Source organism: Hyalella azteca, unplaced genomic scaffold (assembly GCF_000764305.2).
Source record: "Hyalella azteca isolate HAZT.00-mixed unplaced genomic scaffold, Hazt_2.0.2 contig2483, whole genome shotgun sequence".
Lineage (NCBI taxonomy): Eukaryota > Metazoa > Arthropoda > Malacostraca > Amphipoda > Hyalellidae > Hyalella > Hyalella azteca.
In genome coordinates this window covers 388,387-405,388 of record NW_025932756.1, presented here as the reverse complement: position 1 = coordinate 405,388, position 17,002 = coordinate 388,387, and the positions used below count along the sequence as shown (strand labels likewise).

At 41.3% G+C, this 17,002-nt stretch overlaps 1 protein-coding gene across 3 annotated transcripts; it reads left to right on the top strand.

The window, feature by feature from the left end:
* Positions 1-3,892: 3,892 nt before the first annotated feature.
* Positions 3,893-14,250, top strand: LOC108671275 (hemocyte protein-glutamine gamma-glutamyltransferase). 3 transcript variants are annotated; one of them, XM_018158775.1, is made up of 17 exons: positions 3,893-3,946; positions 4,644-4,722; positions 5,300-6,941; positions 7,122-7,275; positions 7,499-7,677; positions 7,939-8,130; positions 8,357-8,492; positions 8,805-9,031; positions 9,478-9,691; positions 9,914-10,023; positions 10,476-10,626; positions 10,949-11,114; positions 11,470-11,650; positions 11,803-11,981; positions 12,169-12,406; positions 12,651-12,787; positions 13,198-14,250. In XM_018158775.1, exons 2-17 carry the CDS (start codon positions 4,682-4,684, stop codon positions 13,337-13,339), a joined length of 4,089 nt encoding a protein of 1,362 aa, XP_018014264.1. In that variant the 5' UTR covers positions 3,893-3,946; positions 4,644-4,681; the 3' UTR covers positions 13,340-14,250. The 3 variants fall into 3 exon arrangements, with proteins under 3 accessions (XP_018014264.1, XP_018014263.1, XP_018014265.1); XM_018158774.1 differs by having other exon boundaries at positions 5,279-6,941; XM_018158776.1 differs by lacking the exon at positions 4,644-4,722 and having other exon boundaries at positions 3,907-3,946.
* The last annotated feature ends 2,752 nt before the right edge of the window (positions 14,251-17,002 follow it).

Below are 17,002 nucleotides of genomic sequence, written 5' to 3'. Positions count from 1 at the left end.
CAATCCCCTTGTTTTTTTTTCTGAGATAATGAAACTGAATTCAACTCAATTCACATTTCGATTAGAACCGTATAAAGTTTTTTATATCAATGTTCCGTCATTTATACAATTCAAGAATCTTATTATTGAATAGCGTCTAGATTCATTTTTGTAAGTGGCAACTAGCTAGATTTCGTTCGAAAAATTACTCAGCATGTACAATACAAACATTTATATTGACCGAATTTCATAAATTAATGTTCTAAGACTCGTTTAAATTAATAGAATTTGTGATGACAATCACTGTTCAGTTTCAGGCTCCAAGTAATGGGCACCGAATAATATCATATAATATATAATATAATGCTTAAATATTGCAAATACGATAAGTCCTGAATTATCAAAGCTAATAACTAGTTGGATATATTTTGAAAGAGTAATTATAATCAATAAAGAAAGATTATTGCATGAAACTAACAGAGTACACATTGCTTCTTCCTTGTACATCGTTACAATTTTCTCAATTAATGCTGAGCTCGATGCCCATGTTTTCTTCACAATCATGTTGACTCAATGTAATGCCTGCTGGAGTTGTACGGTTGCTAGAAATTCATCATAATCTTACGATGAATTGCCAACGCAATGCAGTTAATTCAGGCATTTTCACAGTTCTTAGTGAAAAGGTTGAGTTTTTATCTAAAGTATTGCTGGGGATATATTTGGAAGAAAGATGTTTGTAAATGAAGTTTGGTCTAACTATTAACCTATCCGAGAGAACCTTAACGAAATTGGTGCTCAAATAAACACTATTTCATTGTAATAAACAATAAAAAATTCAACGTAAACTAATTTATTTTCCATTACTCAGGCTTTTGCAAGACACTATATTTAGCCCCATTATGTATCGGACAGCAGCGTTCCAACGTACGAGTAATGTCCGAAATATAACTTAAAATTACTGCAACTTTTAATCACAGTTCCGCGAAACAATTAGAAAATAATAATTTTGTTAATGGTTTACAGATTTGTCGCAAAAAATTGCCATTTAGTTCATAATTAAATGGTATTGGTGACGAAGAGTTTGCTTTGTTTTGCCTGTCGCCGATATTAGGCATCGCAGAATTTTGCAGCTAGCTGCGAGTCTCGAACTCGCAATTCACTGTTCCAATTTAGATGATCTAATTCACTCTGTGATCTTGTGGAATTGACCGATGAAACTTTGTCCCATCCATCCACTTGCGTTGACTGATTACAGTTCGTTTCACCCATCTTGTTTGGTTGACCGTTTAAAGTTTATCCCATTAATTCTATACGATTATGGTTTTTCACCAATCCTCTGGAGTTGACCGACAAAAGTTGGTCTCACTTATCCAGTGGATATTGAATGGTTACAGTTTGTTTCACCAATTCTGATGGGTTAATTGATCACAGTCTGTTTAACTCATTCTGTGTAAGTGACGTATTAAAGTTTGTCAGTGTCAAAGTTCTAGTATTATAGACCTCAGCTCAGATTAGGTGAAGCATCGACATGACGGCATTGAGCTGTAAAAGTTTCATACCTCAAGAAGAGGCTTAGTAGCATCTACCGTTCAGCGAGAAAAATGGTTCGTTTTTAGTTTCGAAAATGAATTTGCAAAAAATGATATATTTGTATTAAAAGTTTGAGAGAACTACAAGTTTTAACTTGTTTTTGGGTTTTGCTTCGAGTAGAGTCAGGGGAGCATCCAGCCCCGGCAACAACAGCCACTTTCATCACGCCAGGTCGTGACAGAATAACTCAAAAAGTAACTACAAGTAGAAGTAAGACAAAATATACCCAGCAGGTGTCCAACCCAAAGCGGTGAAGTGTATTTAAACTACAGAGCATGAATTAAGAGCTGGCCATAATCTGATAGTTTTTTGTGAGGATCTGGAAATCGAATTTAAGCAGTTACAATTTATGCCGCCCTGTCCGATCTTGTATAGATATCGCGTGGTTTTGAGGTTAGCTTCCACTCAAAGAAGTGAGTGAGATTAAAAAAAGTCAACTTATGGCGTTTGTCCGCAATGTGCGGTAGGTATAAGAAGTGTGACACCATTTAGACACTATAACACATATATTTTTCTGAGCAGATACAGTGCCCACAGAAACATGTCGGGCAATTTTTAAGATTATTTAAAAATTAAACTATGTAAGAAAAAAAGCTGTTTATTCCCTTAGCTTTTAGTCTGATGACTACTCAAATGGTATTCATATGCATGATGGAACCATTAATTTAAACTATAATTTCATAAATGACTCATACCAACATCAAAAACAAGGCAGGCCTCACGGATCGTATTCGTCACGCTACTAAGTTACGCTAGACAAGGCAGTAACAGGTTCGCATGACAACGAGCTTCTTACCTGAGACGCGTTGCTAAACACGTGTGTTGCTAATATGCAACGCTGTGAGTCATTTGTGTATGGTATTCAGCTTGTTTATTAAAATGTTAATGAGACCAAATTGAGATGAAAATCTAAAATTAATGATTATTACCATTGATTTTGATCGTCTTTAACACTATGCTATATTTGTTTGACCATTCAAACTTGTATCATATTTTTTCTAAAACGATTAAGTGCAACGGCAAGCGACAACGATTTTCTATTGTTTCTGAGAAATGCGGCATGTAAGTCACGTTGAAGAAGAATTAAACGAAAAATGTTTATATTTTTTTATTCCTGAAGAACATGTTAACCCTTCATTTATAATAATACAATATATTTTCTGTCAATTTTCGCCTGAAAACTTTTCATATTGAAGTTCCCCGGCATCTTATCCGGAGGTCGTTTGCGCACCGTAATAAAAACTGAAAGTATATCTCCAGAAATTCAGAAAAATGTGACCACTCAGAAATAGTTCGCCGCATGAACACATTTCTGGCCACAGCCTCTGAAGGTAGAAAAACCTGAAGGCGTCGAACAATAATTTCCTGCCTTGATTATTGGAAGGCTGTGGATCCCTGCAGCCCCGGCAACACCAGCCCCGGCAACACCAGCCCCGGCAACACCAGCCCCGGCAACACCAGCCCCGGCAACACCGGGGCTGGTGTTTTTGTTTTGTGTCTGGCCATTTTGTTTTCACTTTTTTTAACGGCACCCAGCGATAACAACCGAAAACGAGATAACAACCCCTAACAAACACCAGCCCCGGCAACACCAGCCATAACAACACCAGCCCCGACAACACCAGCCCCGGCAACACCAGCCCCTGCAACACCAGCCCCGGCAACACCAGCCATAACAGCACCAGCCCCGGCAACACCAGCCGAGGCAACACCAGCCCCGGCAACATCAGCCATAACAACACCAGCCCCGGCAACACCAGCCGAGGCAACACCAGTCCCGGCAACACCAGCCATAACAACACCAGCCCCGGCAACACCAGCCCCGGCAACACCAGCCGAGGAAACACCAGCCGAGGCAACACCAGCCCCGGCAACACCAGCCCCGGTAGCCCTTAAATATCTATCAGAAGGTGAATTAACAGCAGCCATTTTTTTACAAGCAAAAGCTAATGACTGCATTAAAGGAAAGATTGCTATCCATGTACTCTTTATATAGGATAACACTATTGAAATATACTTCTATTATGTGTAATTTAATTATTTATTAATCGTTGCCTTATGTTTGGTTCGATAATTTTCGGGGATGAAGTCCTTCCACAAGTCTGGATTTTAATTCTAACAAGTTTGTTGTCATATTTCCATAATTTGACTTATCAGAAACTTTTTCGCAATTCAAGTGGATTTTTTTGGTATTTGAGTGTAATGTTGCTCAACCGAAGCGTGCTGAGCTGCCGCCAGCGTATCGCTGACGCGCTCAAGTTGCCGTGGCCGCCCTAGCGTGGCCCGCGGTGCCCTTATAAGCCGGCGCTCCTTCGTCAGCAGCACCACACGCTCGGGTCCTCTGCCTAGCAAAGCATCCCACTGCTACCTGTGAAAGGTGAGGTTCTAAATGCTCAATTTAAGACGGGAATTTAGGTTAAATACATTACATTTGTATGATTTTTAAATTCGGACAATTTAACTATGAATATGTGAAGGCATAAAACTTGTAGCCACGCAAGGTTGAAGCAGTTATCAGGAACAGTTTATAGGCTAAGGACTATTCTGAGTAAAGTGAATAGAATAGCACAGAGAATAGATATTTTGGCTGGGGTGAATAAACTGTTCGGAGTGAAACTCCGGTCTTCACCAGAAAGTCTCAACCACAAACTTTAGATGGTCCTTGTGATGCAAATTGGATATTTATCTAAGTTTAAATTTTTTTCGTTAATACCTGTAACTTTCTTGTAATTTTGTTTTCATTTTTTAACGGCAACCGAAAATGAGATAACAACCCCTAACAAAATTAAAATCTGAGTTATACTGCATAATAATATAAATTTATTCCAATTATTAGTTTATTTGCATATCGAGTCCCCCAAAAATATAGGCGAAGAAAATCAAACGAAAATTCAACTGAATTCGCTAATGAAATTAATGGCAATTTAAATGGCTTTGAAATTCTGCGTCTTTAGAAGTTTTCAGCAATTATTCATCTCTAATATAGTATTTTTATTCAAATAACCATGCATGTCTTTCGTTACTTTTTTCTGAATATTTTTCTTCTGTGTTAATCCATTGATGGCTCATTTTAGCCTAAGGTCGCTGCCTCAGCCATCGTTCAGAAGATTTCATGCCAAAGTTTGGCGTTGCTTCCATTCTTAAATCAATCAAGTGAGTTTCGGAAATAATATGCCAGTGGCAGATAATTAGATAATAGATAATAATTTCTAAATTTTTGACGCCATTTAATAATAGTTTCTGAAATTAATTGGAAATTAATACCTCTCGAAAACCTTTATCATGGACGCCCAGGAGCGTTTCGAGTTACCTAGTCTGGTAAAAATTGAATATAAATAATAATCCTGTTATTAAATCTATTATATATTTTATACTAACGTCAAAATTATATTTTTAACCATCAAAAGATAATTAAATGCAAACCTGAAATTTTAAATCATTGTCAAATCGAAAAACAAGAACAATAATTATAATCATTGTGAGGGCTAGCCAGGTGAGTACTCGTAATAGTTAATATTGGCAGCGCCACAAACCCACATGCAAATAGCCCTGAATTTTCTAAGATTACTTGAGGCATTCGCATTAGCTTTAACTTCGATCTATTTCCCTATTTTCCCTTAACCAGCTTTAGGCTGAGGCAAGCACAAGCTTAACTCTAAGAGCCCCGCACCCTAAGAATGAAGAGTCGTGGCGGCTTAACCAGCCTCAGGCGTTCCCTCTGTGCCCTCAGAATGAGTCGTTTCGGTTTTGATGACGGTCAGCGCGACGGCGGCTACTACGGCCGCAGCCGTTACAGCAGCGGTCGTTACGGCGATTCCGCTGGTTTCCGCGGTTATGGAGATCAATCCGCAAGGGCCGGATTCGGCTATGATGAAGGTGACGGTTACTACGGACGTAGCCAATCTGCCGGCCGTGTGACGCAGTACCCTGACTATCGGTACGGCCGAAGCCCTACACGCGACAATCGAGACGGCCACTCTAGGGGATTCCGAAGCGTTTCTGGCGGCAACCGCGAGTACGGCCGGGATCGTTATGACCGTACCCGGTCTGGAGGAAGCCTAGAACGCTACAGAGCTCGCTCTGCTGGTGACCGTTACGACGGTGACCGCTACGGCCCAGACAAATACGACTACGGTGGAGACCGCTACGGCTCTGATAGATATGGCTACGGAGGAGACCGCTACGGCTCTGACAGATATGGCTATGGAGGAGACCGTTTCGGTGATCGCTTTGGTGCCGACCGTTACGGTGCTGCTTCCAGCGGAGACGGCTACGGCCACGATCGCTTCGGTTATGGTAGTGGTCGCTCTGGATATGGGGTAGACAGGTACGGCTATGGGAGCAGCCGCAACAACCGCGAAGCCGTCAGTTACGGTCGATACGACTACGGCAGTGGACGTTATGGTTATGGAGACACGCGTTATGGCCAGGGTGGAGACCGCTTCGGCCAAGGGGGCGAACGCTACGGCCAAGGTGGAGATCGCTATTTCCAAGGTGGTGATCGCTACGGTCAAGGTTCAGTTCGCTACGGTTACGGAAGAGACCGTTTTGGCGGCGATAGGCTTGGTGGGTATGGGGCTGGAGACCGTTACGGTTACGGCGGCTATCGAAGCACAACAGGAGGAGATCGTTACGGGGCTGGTGGAGAACGATATGGATACGGTGTTGATCGCTACGGCTCCAGCGGTGACCGCTACGGCTACGGAGGCAATCGCTTTGGTTTTGGAGGAGATCGTTACGGGCAAGGTCGCTACGGATCTTACCAAAATGGTGTTTCTCCTTACGGCCGTGATCGTTACGGTTCAGGACTAGAACGTCCTAACTACGATGAGGGCTACATTTCCGGCGCAGACCGTTACAGGTACGGCAGCGGCCGTTACGGACAGAGTTTGTTCAGTGCAGATCGCTTCAGCCGCGACCAGCCCGGCCGAGTTCGCTTCGATAGCGGACGCTTCGACGACGCCCGTCGCGGTGACATTTACCAAGGCAGCAGGTACCAGGGCGGTACATTCGCTGATGGCGGCCCATCGGACCAAGAACGAAGAGATCAATTCTCTGGCCGGCGGGATTTTTACGGGCGTACGTGGAATCAGAGACCAGCGAGTGATGGCTTCTTTGTCGATGATCGATACAGAACCGAAGGTGACAGCAACATCAACAGGAGGTTTGAGCCCTCCTTCCGAGGAAAGGGAAGTTCTCCAAGACCTTTCTCTGGACGACCGTCCGGAGAAAGAGATGGAAGACGGTTCGAGATGCAGGGCAGTAATAAATTCCAAGGAGGTGGGCAGTTCGGAACTCAGATGGGGCGGGATAGAATGCCGCCTCCCATCCCTCCCTTCTCCGAGCCGCGGTCAAACTACCCTGCCACTCTCGTGAGTTGTCTGTTTAACAAGATTTAGTTTTATGAATAGTTCAGTGCAGTATTTTCCATCAATACTTTTTTATTCCATAGATATTTTGATCATTTTAATTACTCTATTCATTACTGAGTCTTAAAAATTTTAATGGTGATGACTGATTATGAATTATACGTTGTCCGGAATGGCTTCTAGGCTTTAACTTGGAATGACGAGGAGCGATACGGCGGGACCAGCACCAACAGGTCTCGCGAGCTGGCCGTGCGCGCCACCTACGACCTCCTCCGTCGCCGGTACTACGAACGAGCTGCCGATCCTTCACAAAACCCAACCTGGCTCCAAAGAGGCGGTGGGTCTTACTTTAATTTAATCTAGCACCGCAAATAGTGATTACGTTTCAGCATTTAAAAATAATGTAATTTCGAGAGAAAGTAAATAATTTGAACCAATTTTTCGCCGATTGCTTCTTGCTTCAATTACGTTTCTTGAGGTATAATATATTTTGACATCTAATTGTTTCAATCGCTCAGCAAAAAAGAAATTAAAATTTTGATCTAAGTCTTTTGTCACAGCCAATGGCAACGCTTACAACCTTGCTGTCGTGCCACCTGAAGTTCTGCGTGTCGATTTTGTCGACTTCCGACCGCTCGACAACGCCAAAGAACACAGGACCTTCGAGTATGAACTCGTCCAGGACCGCGAACAGCCCACGCCTGTCTTCCGCAGAGGCCAAACTTTCCTCCTTAATTTAGTAAGAAATGTGAAACATAAGGCTTTTAGAAACATAAGGCTTTTCAGTATTTTGTAAGCGAAGTCACACAATACTAAACAATCGAAATCAACGGTTATTCATTACCGTTCATAACTAATACTGTATAAAACGTGCGTGGCAACAACATCAAAATATTACCTGAAGGTAATATTACTACTTGCATGTATCACAAGATCTCCCAAAAATGGACCAATACCAGATTTTAGGTGCTCACAATGAGCGATAATCTTCTCCGTGCAGAGGTTCCTGGAACGGGAATACGATCCGAGCAGGGATAATGTGTACCTCAACTTCTATTTCGGCCCGAACCCATCTGTGCCAAAGAGGACGCGCGTGGTTCTTCGTGTCAGTCCGGATCAGGAATTCCAACGAGTTCCTCATCAGTGGGACGCTCGAATCCAAAACCAAGAAGGACTCGACGTCACCGTTGAGGTATGTATTTCACAGAACAAACGATGGCCTCAATTTCGGGATGCAGGTACATGAACTAAACGTTTTTCCGGAAGGCATCGGTGATCTAAGACAAAAATCATGTACACGCCTCAGAAATTTAAATCAATTGTCGCAATTATTCCGTATTTCTACTACAGTTTTACAAATATTAATCCGTGAGTACACTTCAATGAGTCTTTTTTCAAGCTGAGTACTTGCGCCTCAGGTGAACGTGCCTCCTACGTGCCCCGTCGGCATGTGGCGCTGCGTGGTCGAGACCTCCACTCGGGACGCGTCGAGTGCGCGGCTCCAGTACAGATGCCCTGAAGACATCTACATCATCTTCAACGCATTCTCCAAAGGTCTGTTGAGTTTCTATCATTTTAGCTCACTTGTGGAGCAAATAACAATTGTATGATTATTATTTTGTTATTGCAATTGTATGATTAACTTATGATTGACTTTGTTGATCATTCAAAATGTTGCTTTTATTTCGAGTTAAGAAAATCTATTTACGAAAAATAAACAATTCCTTATCTACTTTGTCCTCTAAGTGATGAGTTTTTCCACGAATAATGCCAGAATTAAATTCATTTGATTAATTACACTCTTTGGGTTAATTGTGCATATAATCTCTATCTTGTGCAATTCGCAAAAATTAATCTCTTTGGCAGACGACTCTGTTTACATGGAGAACGACGCCCAACGTCTCGAGTACGTCATCAACGACAACGGAAAAGTCTACACGGGCGGCTTCCGTAACGTCCGAGGACGTCCGTGGATCTACGGGCAGTTCGACGACTGCGTCTTGCCGGCGGCCTGCGTGCTGCTCGAGATGTCAGGACTATCGCCCTCCGAGCGCGGCAACCCAGTCAAGGTGGCGAGAGCCTTGGCGTCCATGGTGAGATAAGTCCGCCTGTTTAAATAAATAAAGTTTTTTCGTGAGACGTCTAGTTATTTATTTCAAACAAAACAGATTATAAAACAAAGGAATGCCATATGTTTGCATTATTTTCCTCGTAATCTAAACAAGTTTATCTACAAGCACCTCGATCAATAAAATCGAGACAAATACACTACCTTGATAGATTAAATTCTTTGTACGCAGGTACATGTATTTTCAGGATTTTTGTCTTTCAACTTGTTTATACAAACTACTCCCTTCCTCTTTCCGCTTCCGTCACGCCATGCCTTGCAAACTTCCGAACTGTCCTCCAGTTGAATATTTTCTACTCTCTTCCAAAATTAACTCCAACTCATCCACGATATTGGCACCATCTTTACCGTCTGTCGTCCACTCTGTCGTTCTGCCGTCCCTCGTCGTGCGTCGGCCCCGCGCTGCTGCAGATCAAAGCCTCGCGACCAGGCCAGAGGTCGAACTCCTTCTGGGACTACGCGAGCTACGGGCTCATCGAGCCGCGCTTCGAGGACGACTACAGGGGGGGCAACACCCCCCACCTCTGGACGGGGTCTGTGCAGATCATCGAGGAGTTCTTGCGAGGCGGGGCGACGCCTGTCAAGTATGCCCAGTGTTGGGTAATGGCTGCCCTCATGACCACATGTGAGAACTGCTGCATGAAACTAATTGTCAATATCATCTTTAGTTAGTGCCAAGCGAAATAAACAAATATAGCAGACTGTGTGCTTTAATATGTTTGATGATTATATGACTGCCTTGAACGAACGTTGAATAATTCATCTTATTATATCATTTATGTAACTGATACAAATATGATATGCCACCAAGCACCTAATGAAAGAAATATATGCAATGACCCGCCAGTGTGCCGCACTCTTGGTCTCCCTGCTCGTCCCGTCACCGCCTTCGTCAGCGCCGTCGACACGCAGGACTCTCTCACCGTCGACCGCTATGTCGACAGATACGGAGACATCGTGAGCCTTAATTATTTGTATTCTCATCCCATAAACAAATTAATGCATATGGAATATTGAGTGCTTACAATTTAGAAAAGGACTTTTTAGTAATTTTATTTTCATTGCAATGTGTTATGGTAGAAAAGTTATGGTAGAAATTTGACCGTTGTCCGCCTCTTAGCACAAAACCGGTGGACAAAGTAGCTACTGTACCCCGACCGGAATTGTAGTTTTTATATATTTCTAGCTGAACGACGCACTTATAGAAGATTCGGGAATAGCCATTTGTATTGGCTAGGTCAGCCGAAGCATGGATTATTGTGCTTGGTTGGGTTGGGTCAACTGAAGCAGGGATTAATCTGGTTATTGGTGTAGGCTGTGTTAGGTGGAGGAAGGACTGATATGTTTTGCGTGGGCTGTGTTAGTTTGTACAGGAATATTAATGTAAGTATTTGTGTGGGCTGCGACAGCTGGAGCAGGGCCCCGGGCGCGACCAGCCCGACGCGGTATGGGCGTTCCACACGTGGACGGACGTCTGGATGGCGCGGCCTGACCAGCCGCAGGGCTACTCCGGCTGGCAGGCCACCGACCCCTGCAGGACTTACAGGGACTTCAGGGACTGTGAGTTACACCATCAATACTGGATGTGTCAATGATAGAGTAGTGGAATTAATGACTGGGAAAATACATATATGCGTTGTTTGTATACTTTACCTAAATTGAAATTAATGTAACCAGTCAATTAAATCATATTCAATCATGAATTACTGAAATTTATAATTATCAATTTGAAGTGGCTAACTTACTCGTCGCCATATGACCTAACTAATTTACTCATAGCCGTATGACACACATAACTTTCTCCACACCGTATGAAGTAACTAATTTAACAAGGGTCGTACGACCTAACTTATTCACCCATGTCCTATGGCCCCCGACGCAGTGTTCTCGGGCTCGTGCGGCCCTTGCCCCATCGAGGCTCTGCGCCGCGGTGAGGTGGGGCAGCGGGACGACGTGGACGCCTTCTACGCCTCCCTCAACTCCTACGTCAGATATTTCTACGAGGACGAGGAGTCAGGCTGGGGCTTCTCTCCCTTCAGGCAGTTCAGGTGAACATTAAATCTCGCGAATGTTTTAGGCATAAAATTCGCGTCTGATTTATTTACGTTACCAAATTGTATGGCCACGATATGGAAATCTGTTGCCACATGCCACACACCTGATCCCAGCGCTCCATTGCAAAATTCAATCAGTGCTGCTACTTGGTGCGCTAATTCTTAGAGCATTAAAGTAAGTTATAATGCATGCGAGTTATTCTGCATTTTTTCGGCCAAGATGTAATGGCAGTCGTTCATTGTGGATGTACGGTACCTCTGAGTATTACTCGAAGGGAGAAACCTGGAAATTACTGACTTTCATACATCCAGATGTGTTTCAACTATTTTGAGTACATGTTCTCAACAGGTACCCAGTGAGTCGGTACATCCTTACGAAGGCAGTGGGCCGCTACGATGAAGACGGTGACAACGACTGCGATGATCTAACGAACGTCTACCGCGACAACGAACGATCTGACGTCGAGAAGTTCGCTGTGTTCAACTCCTGCCGCGGCATCAGACAGGACTCACCTCCCTTCGAGTATCAGGCAAGAAAATAGTAGAAAATGTTTGAATTTTTTAGATTATTGAATATTTGACTTGTTTGAATTGATACTATAATTTAGTATTTGGGCAGTAAGAAAGATGGCGCTATGCAAGCATTAGGCAAACTATCTAAACTCATTACAAATACATGCAGGCGGCCGCGTTTAAATGGGGCCCCTTCAATCCTGAGGAGTCCGACCAACGCAACTTCGACGTGTCCTTTGAATTGGACGCTCCAGAGAGGGTGATGGTCGGGCAGCCATTTGTCATTCCTGTGGTCATCCACAATAACTCACCCGAGCCCAGGAACATTCAGACCAACATTTGCACAAGGCATGACATCGATAATTATTGTTTCTATGAAGAACGGAATATAGAGTATAAAACGCATGCGAGGTCATGTAAAAATCCGTTTGAAAAAACAAACAATGATTCAATATTTTAAGAGATTCCTATTATACTATAGAAGAAATAATACAGAAATAAGATATGCTGTACATAGTTTATTTTGCAAATACAGGAGCAGTTTTTACACTGGCGTGCTTGGCCCCTTCCTGAAGCGGTCCAGCACGCAGATGACGCTGTCTCCCAACGAACAAGAAACAATCACTCTCACGCTCGACCCCTGGGACTACATGGACAAGCTCGTCGATATGTCCTTCGTCAAGATCACAGTGACTGCATTCGTTCAGGAAACCGGCCAGTCCTTCATCGATGAATTCGATTTCCGCTTCAACAAACCTTGGCTCAATATTGACGTGAGTTGCAAGGAGATAGCGCTCGATTGTGGTTGAGGAGGTAGCTCTCGATTTATGTTTGTGTTTATTGATGAAAATTTCAAAACTAATTTCAAATTTTTAAGTTAGCCCTCGCTGACCATGTGGCAGAATTTACTCGTTTCAATTTTGATTCATTTACAGGTCTAGAGCCAACTAAATTTTGAAGCGGAAAGCAACTTCCGCATGTATAATACTCATGTTTTTCATGTTGTTTTGATGCCAGTTGCCGGATCCTCGCGTGGGATCAGAGTCTGAGGCGACGTTCTCGTTCACTAACCCACTGGACGTGCCCCTCACCGACTGCTTCCTGACCATGGAGGTGTCCGGCTCTGTTCGCCCTCGCACCATCCGCATCGATAGGTAAATATTCTCTCATCCTTTCTCATTCTCTAGCTTGTATTGTTTATGAATTTACTAGTATTTGTATATTATTTTTTTCTATTGTGGTGAGCGAGTGTGCTACACAATGTCGTACTCATGTAACACGAAAGCTATTTTTGTAACAATTTTCTGAAATTGTTACAAAACGCTCAAAAAATCCTTCCTACTACAAGGCTTGGACTTAGCTGTGCATATGCAATGCAACTTATCGATTGCAACTCTGATGGAAGACGTGTGTTTGTGATATCATCTAAAAATGCCGTTCAAAATCTACGAAAGAGTGAAAGTCCCGCAACTGATGATACTACATGCGAGTTAATCAAACCATCAATTAAAGTTATCTAATTTTTATCAACCCGTTGTAACTAATGCTCTTATTTTTTCAACAGGGAGGTGCGACCGCACGAAGTCTTCTCCTACACGCACACCTTCACGCCCCGCGCTGCAGGGGAGCGGCGTCTCGTCGCCTGCTTCGCCTCACGTCAGCTACAGGACGTGGTGGGTCAGCGGCCTGTCGTCGTCAGGGACTAAGACTTCAGAACATCACTCGTCAAGAACTTTACGAACTACGCGGCATCTAAACTGGTCATGTTTTGAAGACGTAATAACGTATTAGCTCTTAGATTTAAGAGACCAGTCTTTTTTCAAGAGTAATGCGTTATGAACATCTTGAAGAGCCAAACAAATGGCGCTCGCTAACTGCTCATTGAGATAAGACTTAACGAGTGGTTTAGTTATTTTAGATGTTGGTGTCTATACTTGAAACATTGGGAGCCGTGGATTGATAAAGTTCGAATCGAGGATCGATTTCACCCCCAAAAAAGGCTAAATCTCTAAACTTCTAAAATAGTTCTGAAAATCTTTGGGAAGTTATTTACGAAAGATTGAAAAGAAGCATTAACATAAAAAATAAAAGCTTAATTTATTGCGGTACCAATGTGCTATTTTTTGCACTTTCTAGTAAATTACTTTATTAACTTTTACAAATATTTGGACTCGTAACTATTTAGGAAGAGAAATCATTTGCACTGCCTTCTATCGGGATGAACATTAAGGACTCGTCTTGGACACAGGTTGTCTTTAGGATTTATTGAACCCGCTCAGCTCGTGAATTTCAATTTCTAGTTGTTTCTAATCTAGAGACCTCAAGAATTCATGGTACGCTGACTGTAAGTATCCTAAAGAAGCCGACAATCATCACTGCCTAAACTTTCAAACACAAATGCATATTTTCCTGACGATAGTCAACCTTTTAACGACCACCGCGCGCGAAGTTACAGAGAGTGACAGGAAAGCAGTTGTGTCAAGTATCTTATTTCTTGCTTATTTCTGTAGAACTTTCTGAGGCTAGGCACCATTTCCAAGCTTTTCTGCTGTGTTCGGTGCTAACGCTTTATTTCTCCTGTTGAGACTAAAAGAATGCAATAAAATGCTCTGCTTTATTGATATTCATTGACCTTTACACCAACTTTACGGCGCCTTTAGATTATTGCGTTTCTTAGCGGCTTTAGCTTGAAATTGAGATTTTCTGATTGATAAAAATAGAATAACTCTTAACTTACGAGTTGTTTCATGTTACAGAAGATGAGATCTGACGAAACTGCTGAAGCCATAAGCTCTTCATAAAATATAGTTTGGTTTTCTTGATAGCATTTAGGAATTACCTTAGACATTTTTCGGATGCTTTACTTGGAGCTGATATTTTAAGAAAGCAGGTGGTAAGTTCAATGAGATTAACCTTGCGTGATCTTATTAAAATTCATTGAGTGCAACCGATTTAGTTTAAAGCTTCGAGGCTTTCAGCGTCGCCACAGATGGGATGAAAATATCTCAACAAAATTTTTTTATCCTTTTTGAAGATTTTAAAGAACTATCGCAGTTAATTTGGTTTAGTTTAGTAATTAAAATTCTTCATTAATTTCAATCATAAACGTCACTGAACAAGTGAGCCTAATTCGATTAGCCAAGTGATTAAATTGTTCAGGAGATTGAATACATCTATGGATACATACGTTATTCCGAATAAATATTACGTACGTACATCATTCCGAATAGATATTCGTACTGGTCTGTCACAAATCGCCTAATTGTGAAGTAAGTTTATATATCACACATATTAATTGTGAAGTAAGTTTATGTCTCTTTCAATTGACTATCATTCAGCTTATAATATTAATATGAAAAGCAATCAACACTAATGACGTAATACTTGCCCAATGGCAATGATGATAAATCAATGTAAAATCATACCAATGTATGTACTCCGAGAAACCTTTTAATACAGGAAATATATACGCAATGTTCTGTACTTTCTGATGAGAATTTACATCCTCCGGTTTTCCATGTAAAAATCTATTGCACTAAAATTTCACGCTTGTCTAAGGTAATGGTAAGGATTGAAATAACAAGTCAAGCTGCAAATATTGTAGATCTTCTACACCAGCATATAAAGAAATGATTAATATAAAGTAAGGTTACGTTTCAGCCACAACATTTTAGATATTCAGTTGCTTTGCCTTGTGCAGTTGATATTTTATAGTGTCAAAAAGCTGAGATATCAACACGAGAAAATATGTTAAATATTTTACAGGGGTTTATTGAAAGAGAAATTAAATATTAAGGCTGATTACCGTAGATTTCTGTCTATGACCAGTTGACCACGTCTGATACTTAATGAAATAACGTAATTTTAAAAATTAATAAAATTTGGCGTTTGGCAGCAGTAGGAAAAGATTCCATGATGAATTCGTATGTCATAAGAACATTAATGCTAATTTTCGCCTCCTTACGAGAAGAAATTAGGTTTGCAGGTCTGGAATATTGAACAAATATCCACTATTTTGTAGAGGGTCAGGTAAATAATTATAAATCCTATTCATTATGTTCTAACTGGTTTTCATGAACATTGTTTGTATATCAAATATGGTGCACCTTTGTATGATTTTTGCAAAGATTCGTAAGTTTGTTCGGTACGATAGCGTTAACCTATGATATTGTAGTGTTTGACTGTGAAGAGCTGGTACGTGTTATAGGGGCGGTGTTTTTTTATTTGTTGAAGAGATAGTAGAATTTGTGATATTGAGAGATGCCTTTGTTACTGAACTGAATTTTTTAGGCTTTCGTACGCCATGTTATTTTGGTTTCTTTCATTTGTTTATTCCATATTTTAAGGGTAAGCCTTAAATTTCATTGTTTATTAAATGTCAAGATCCACTTGCACACACATAGAAGATATCTAAAAATTTACATACATATTTTTTAGGAGTTAGTCTCTCTGTATTTTTATTAAATTATCTCTCGACAACAGAAGACATTTAGTTTAACAGTTCATGCGAACCTGGAAGCTACACGAACAAGGGTTGTATGGCATTAGCAGCATTGCCTTCATACTTTTCAAACCGATAGAGTGTCCGTTATATATTAATTAATAAAAAGATTTTCTTAGAGCAAGTTCAACAGAATAATATAACAACATTCGAGTTTTACCTTTACCGTAGGTAAGTAGATAAAACAGCGATTTTTTCATAAAACACCCACGCTTAAATGCAATATTTTTGCATCGAACTGCCCATATAGATGAATTTCTTCAGTTTCTACAGCTATATTCCTAGCATTGACTATTCGAGGAAAATAGGATTGTAATATTTTAATGTTACAATTGACATCTCCCATTGTATAAAAACAGAAAATTGGTATCAAAATGATAACTTTGAGCTTTTGTTTGCAGTTTCGCTCTACATTCATATGAATATTATTGTGCAAACACGGTGCCGTTTATTTCATAGTACATGACAAAGACCTTTCCTTTATTATGTGATTACTCTATTGCTCACTTATTTGCGTTAAAATTATTTCACAAAGCCGAGCAAGTTTTCACATGCAGCTGCTATAGGAAATAATAATTATAACATTTTCATACTACTCTAATAAACCAGCGTTCAGATATTTCATTCAGATCAGCGACAAAATTACGGAGTCACTCAATTGAGAATCCTAATAGGATGACGAACAAGGCGCTACGTCCCCAGACACGTGAGTCCGTAAAGTGAAAACACTCTGCCTACTTAGTGCGGTAGACCCACACTAACAGGACCTCAAAATCAGATTGTAGGAATGCATTCCTTGGATACAATTTCTGCATTAAAGTTCAAGGGCTTATCGGTCTATAAATCTTTATGATGTCCGACATAAAAA

What these genes read in the sequence shown, in the direction of transcription:
- LOC108671275 (XM_018158774.1), top strand. Translation starts at nt 4,682, where the DNA reads ATGCCAAAGTTTGGCGTTGCTTCCATTCTTAAATCAATCAA. An exon ending in GACTCGACGTCACCGTTGAG is followed by an intron (nt 8,131 to 8,356) that starts GTATGTATTTCA and finishes CTTGCGCCTCAG; the next exon opens with GTGAACGTGCCTCCTACGTG. An exon ending in CAGACCAACATTTGCACAAG is followed by an intron (nt 11,982 to 12,168) that starts GCATGACATCGA and finishes TTGCAAATACAG; the next exon opens with GAGCAGTTTTTACACTGGCG.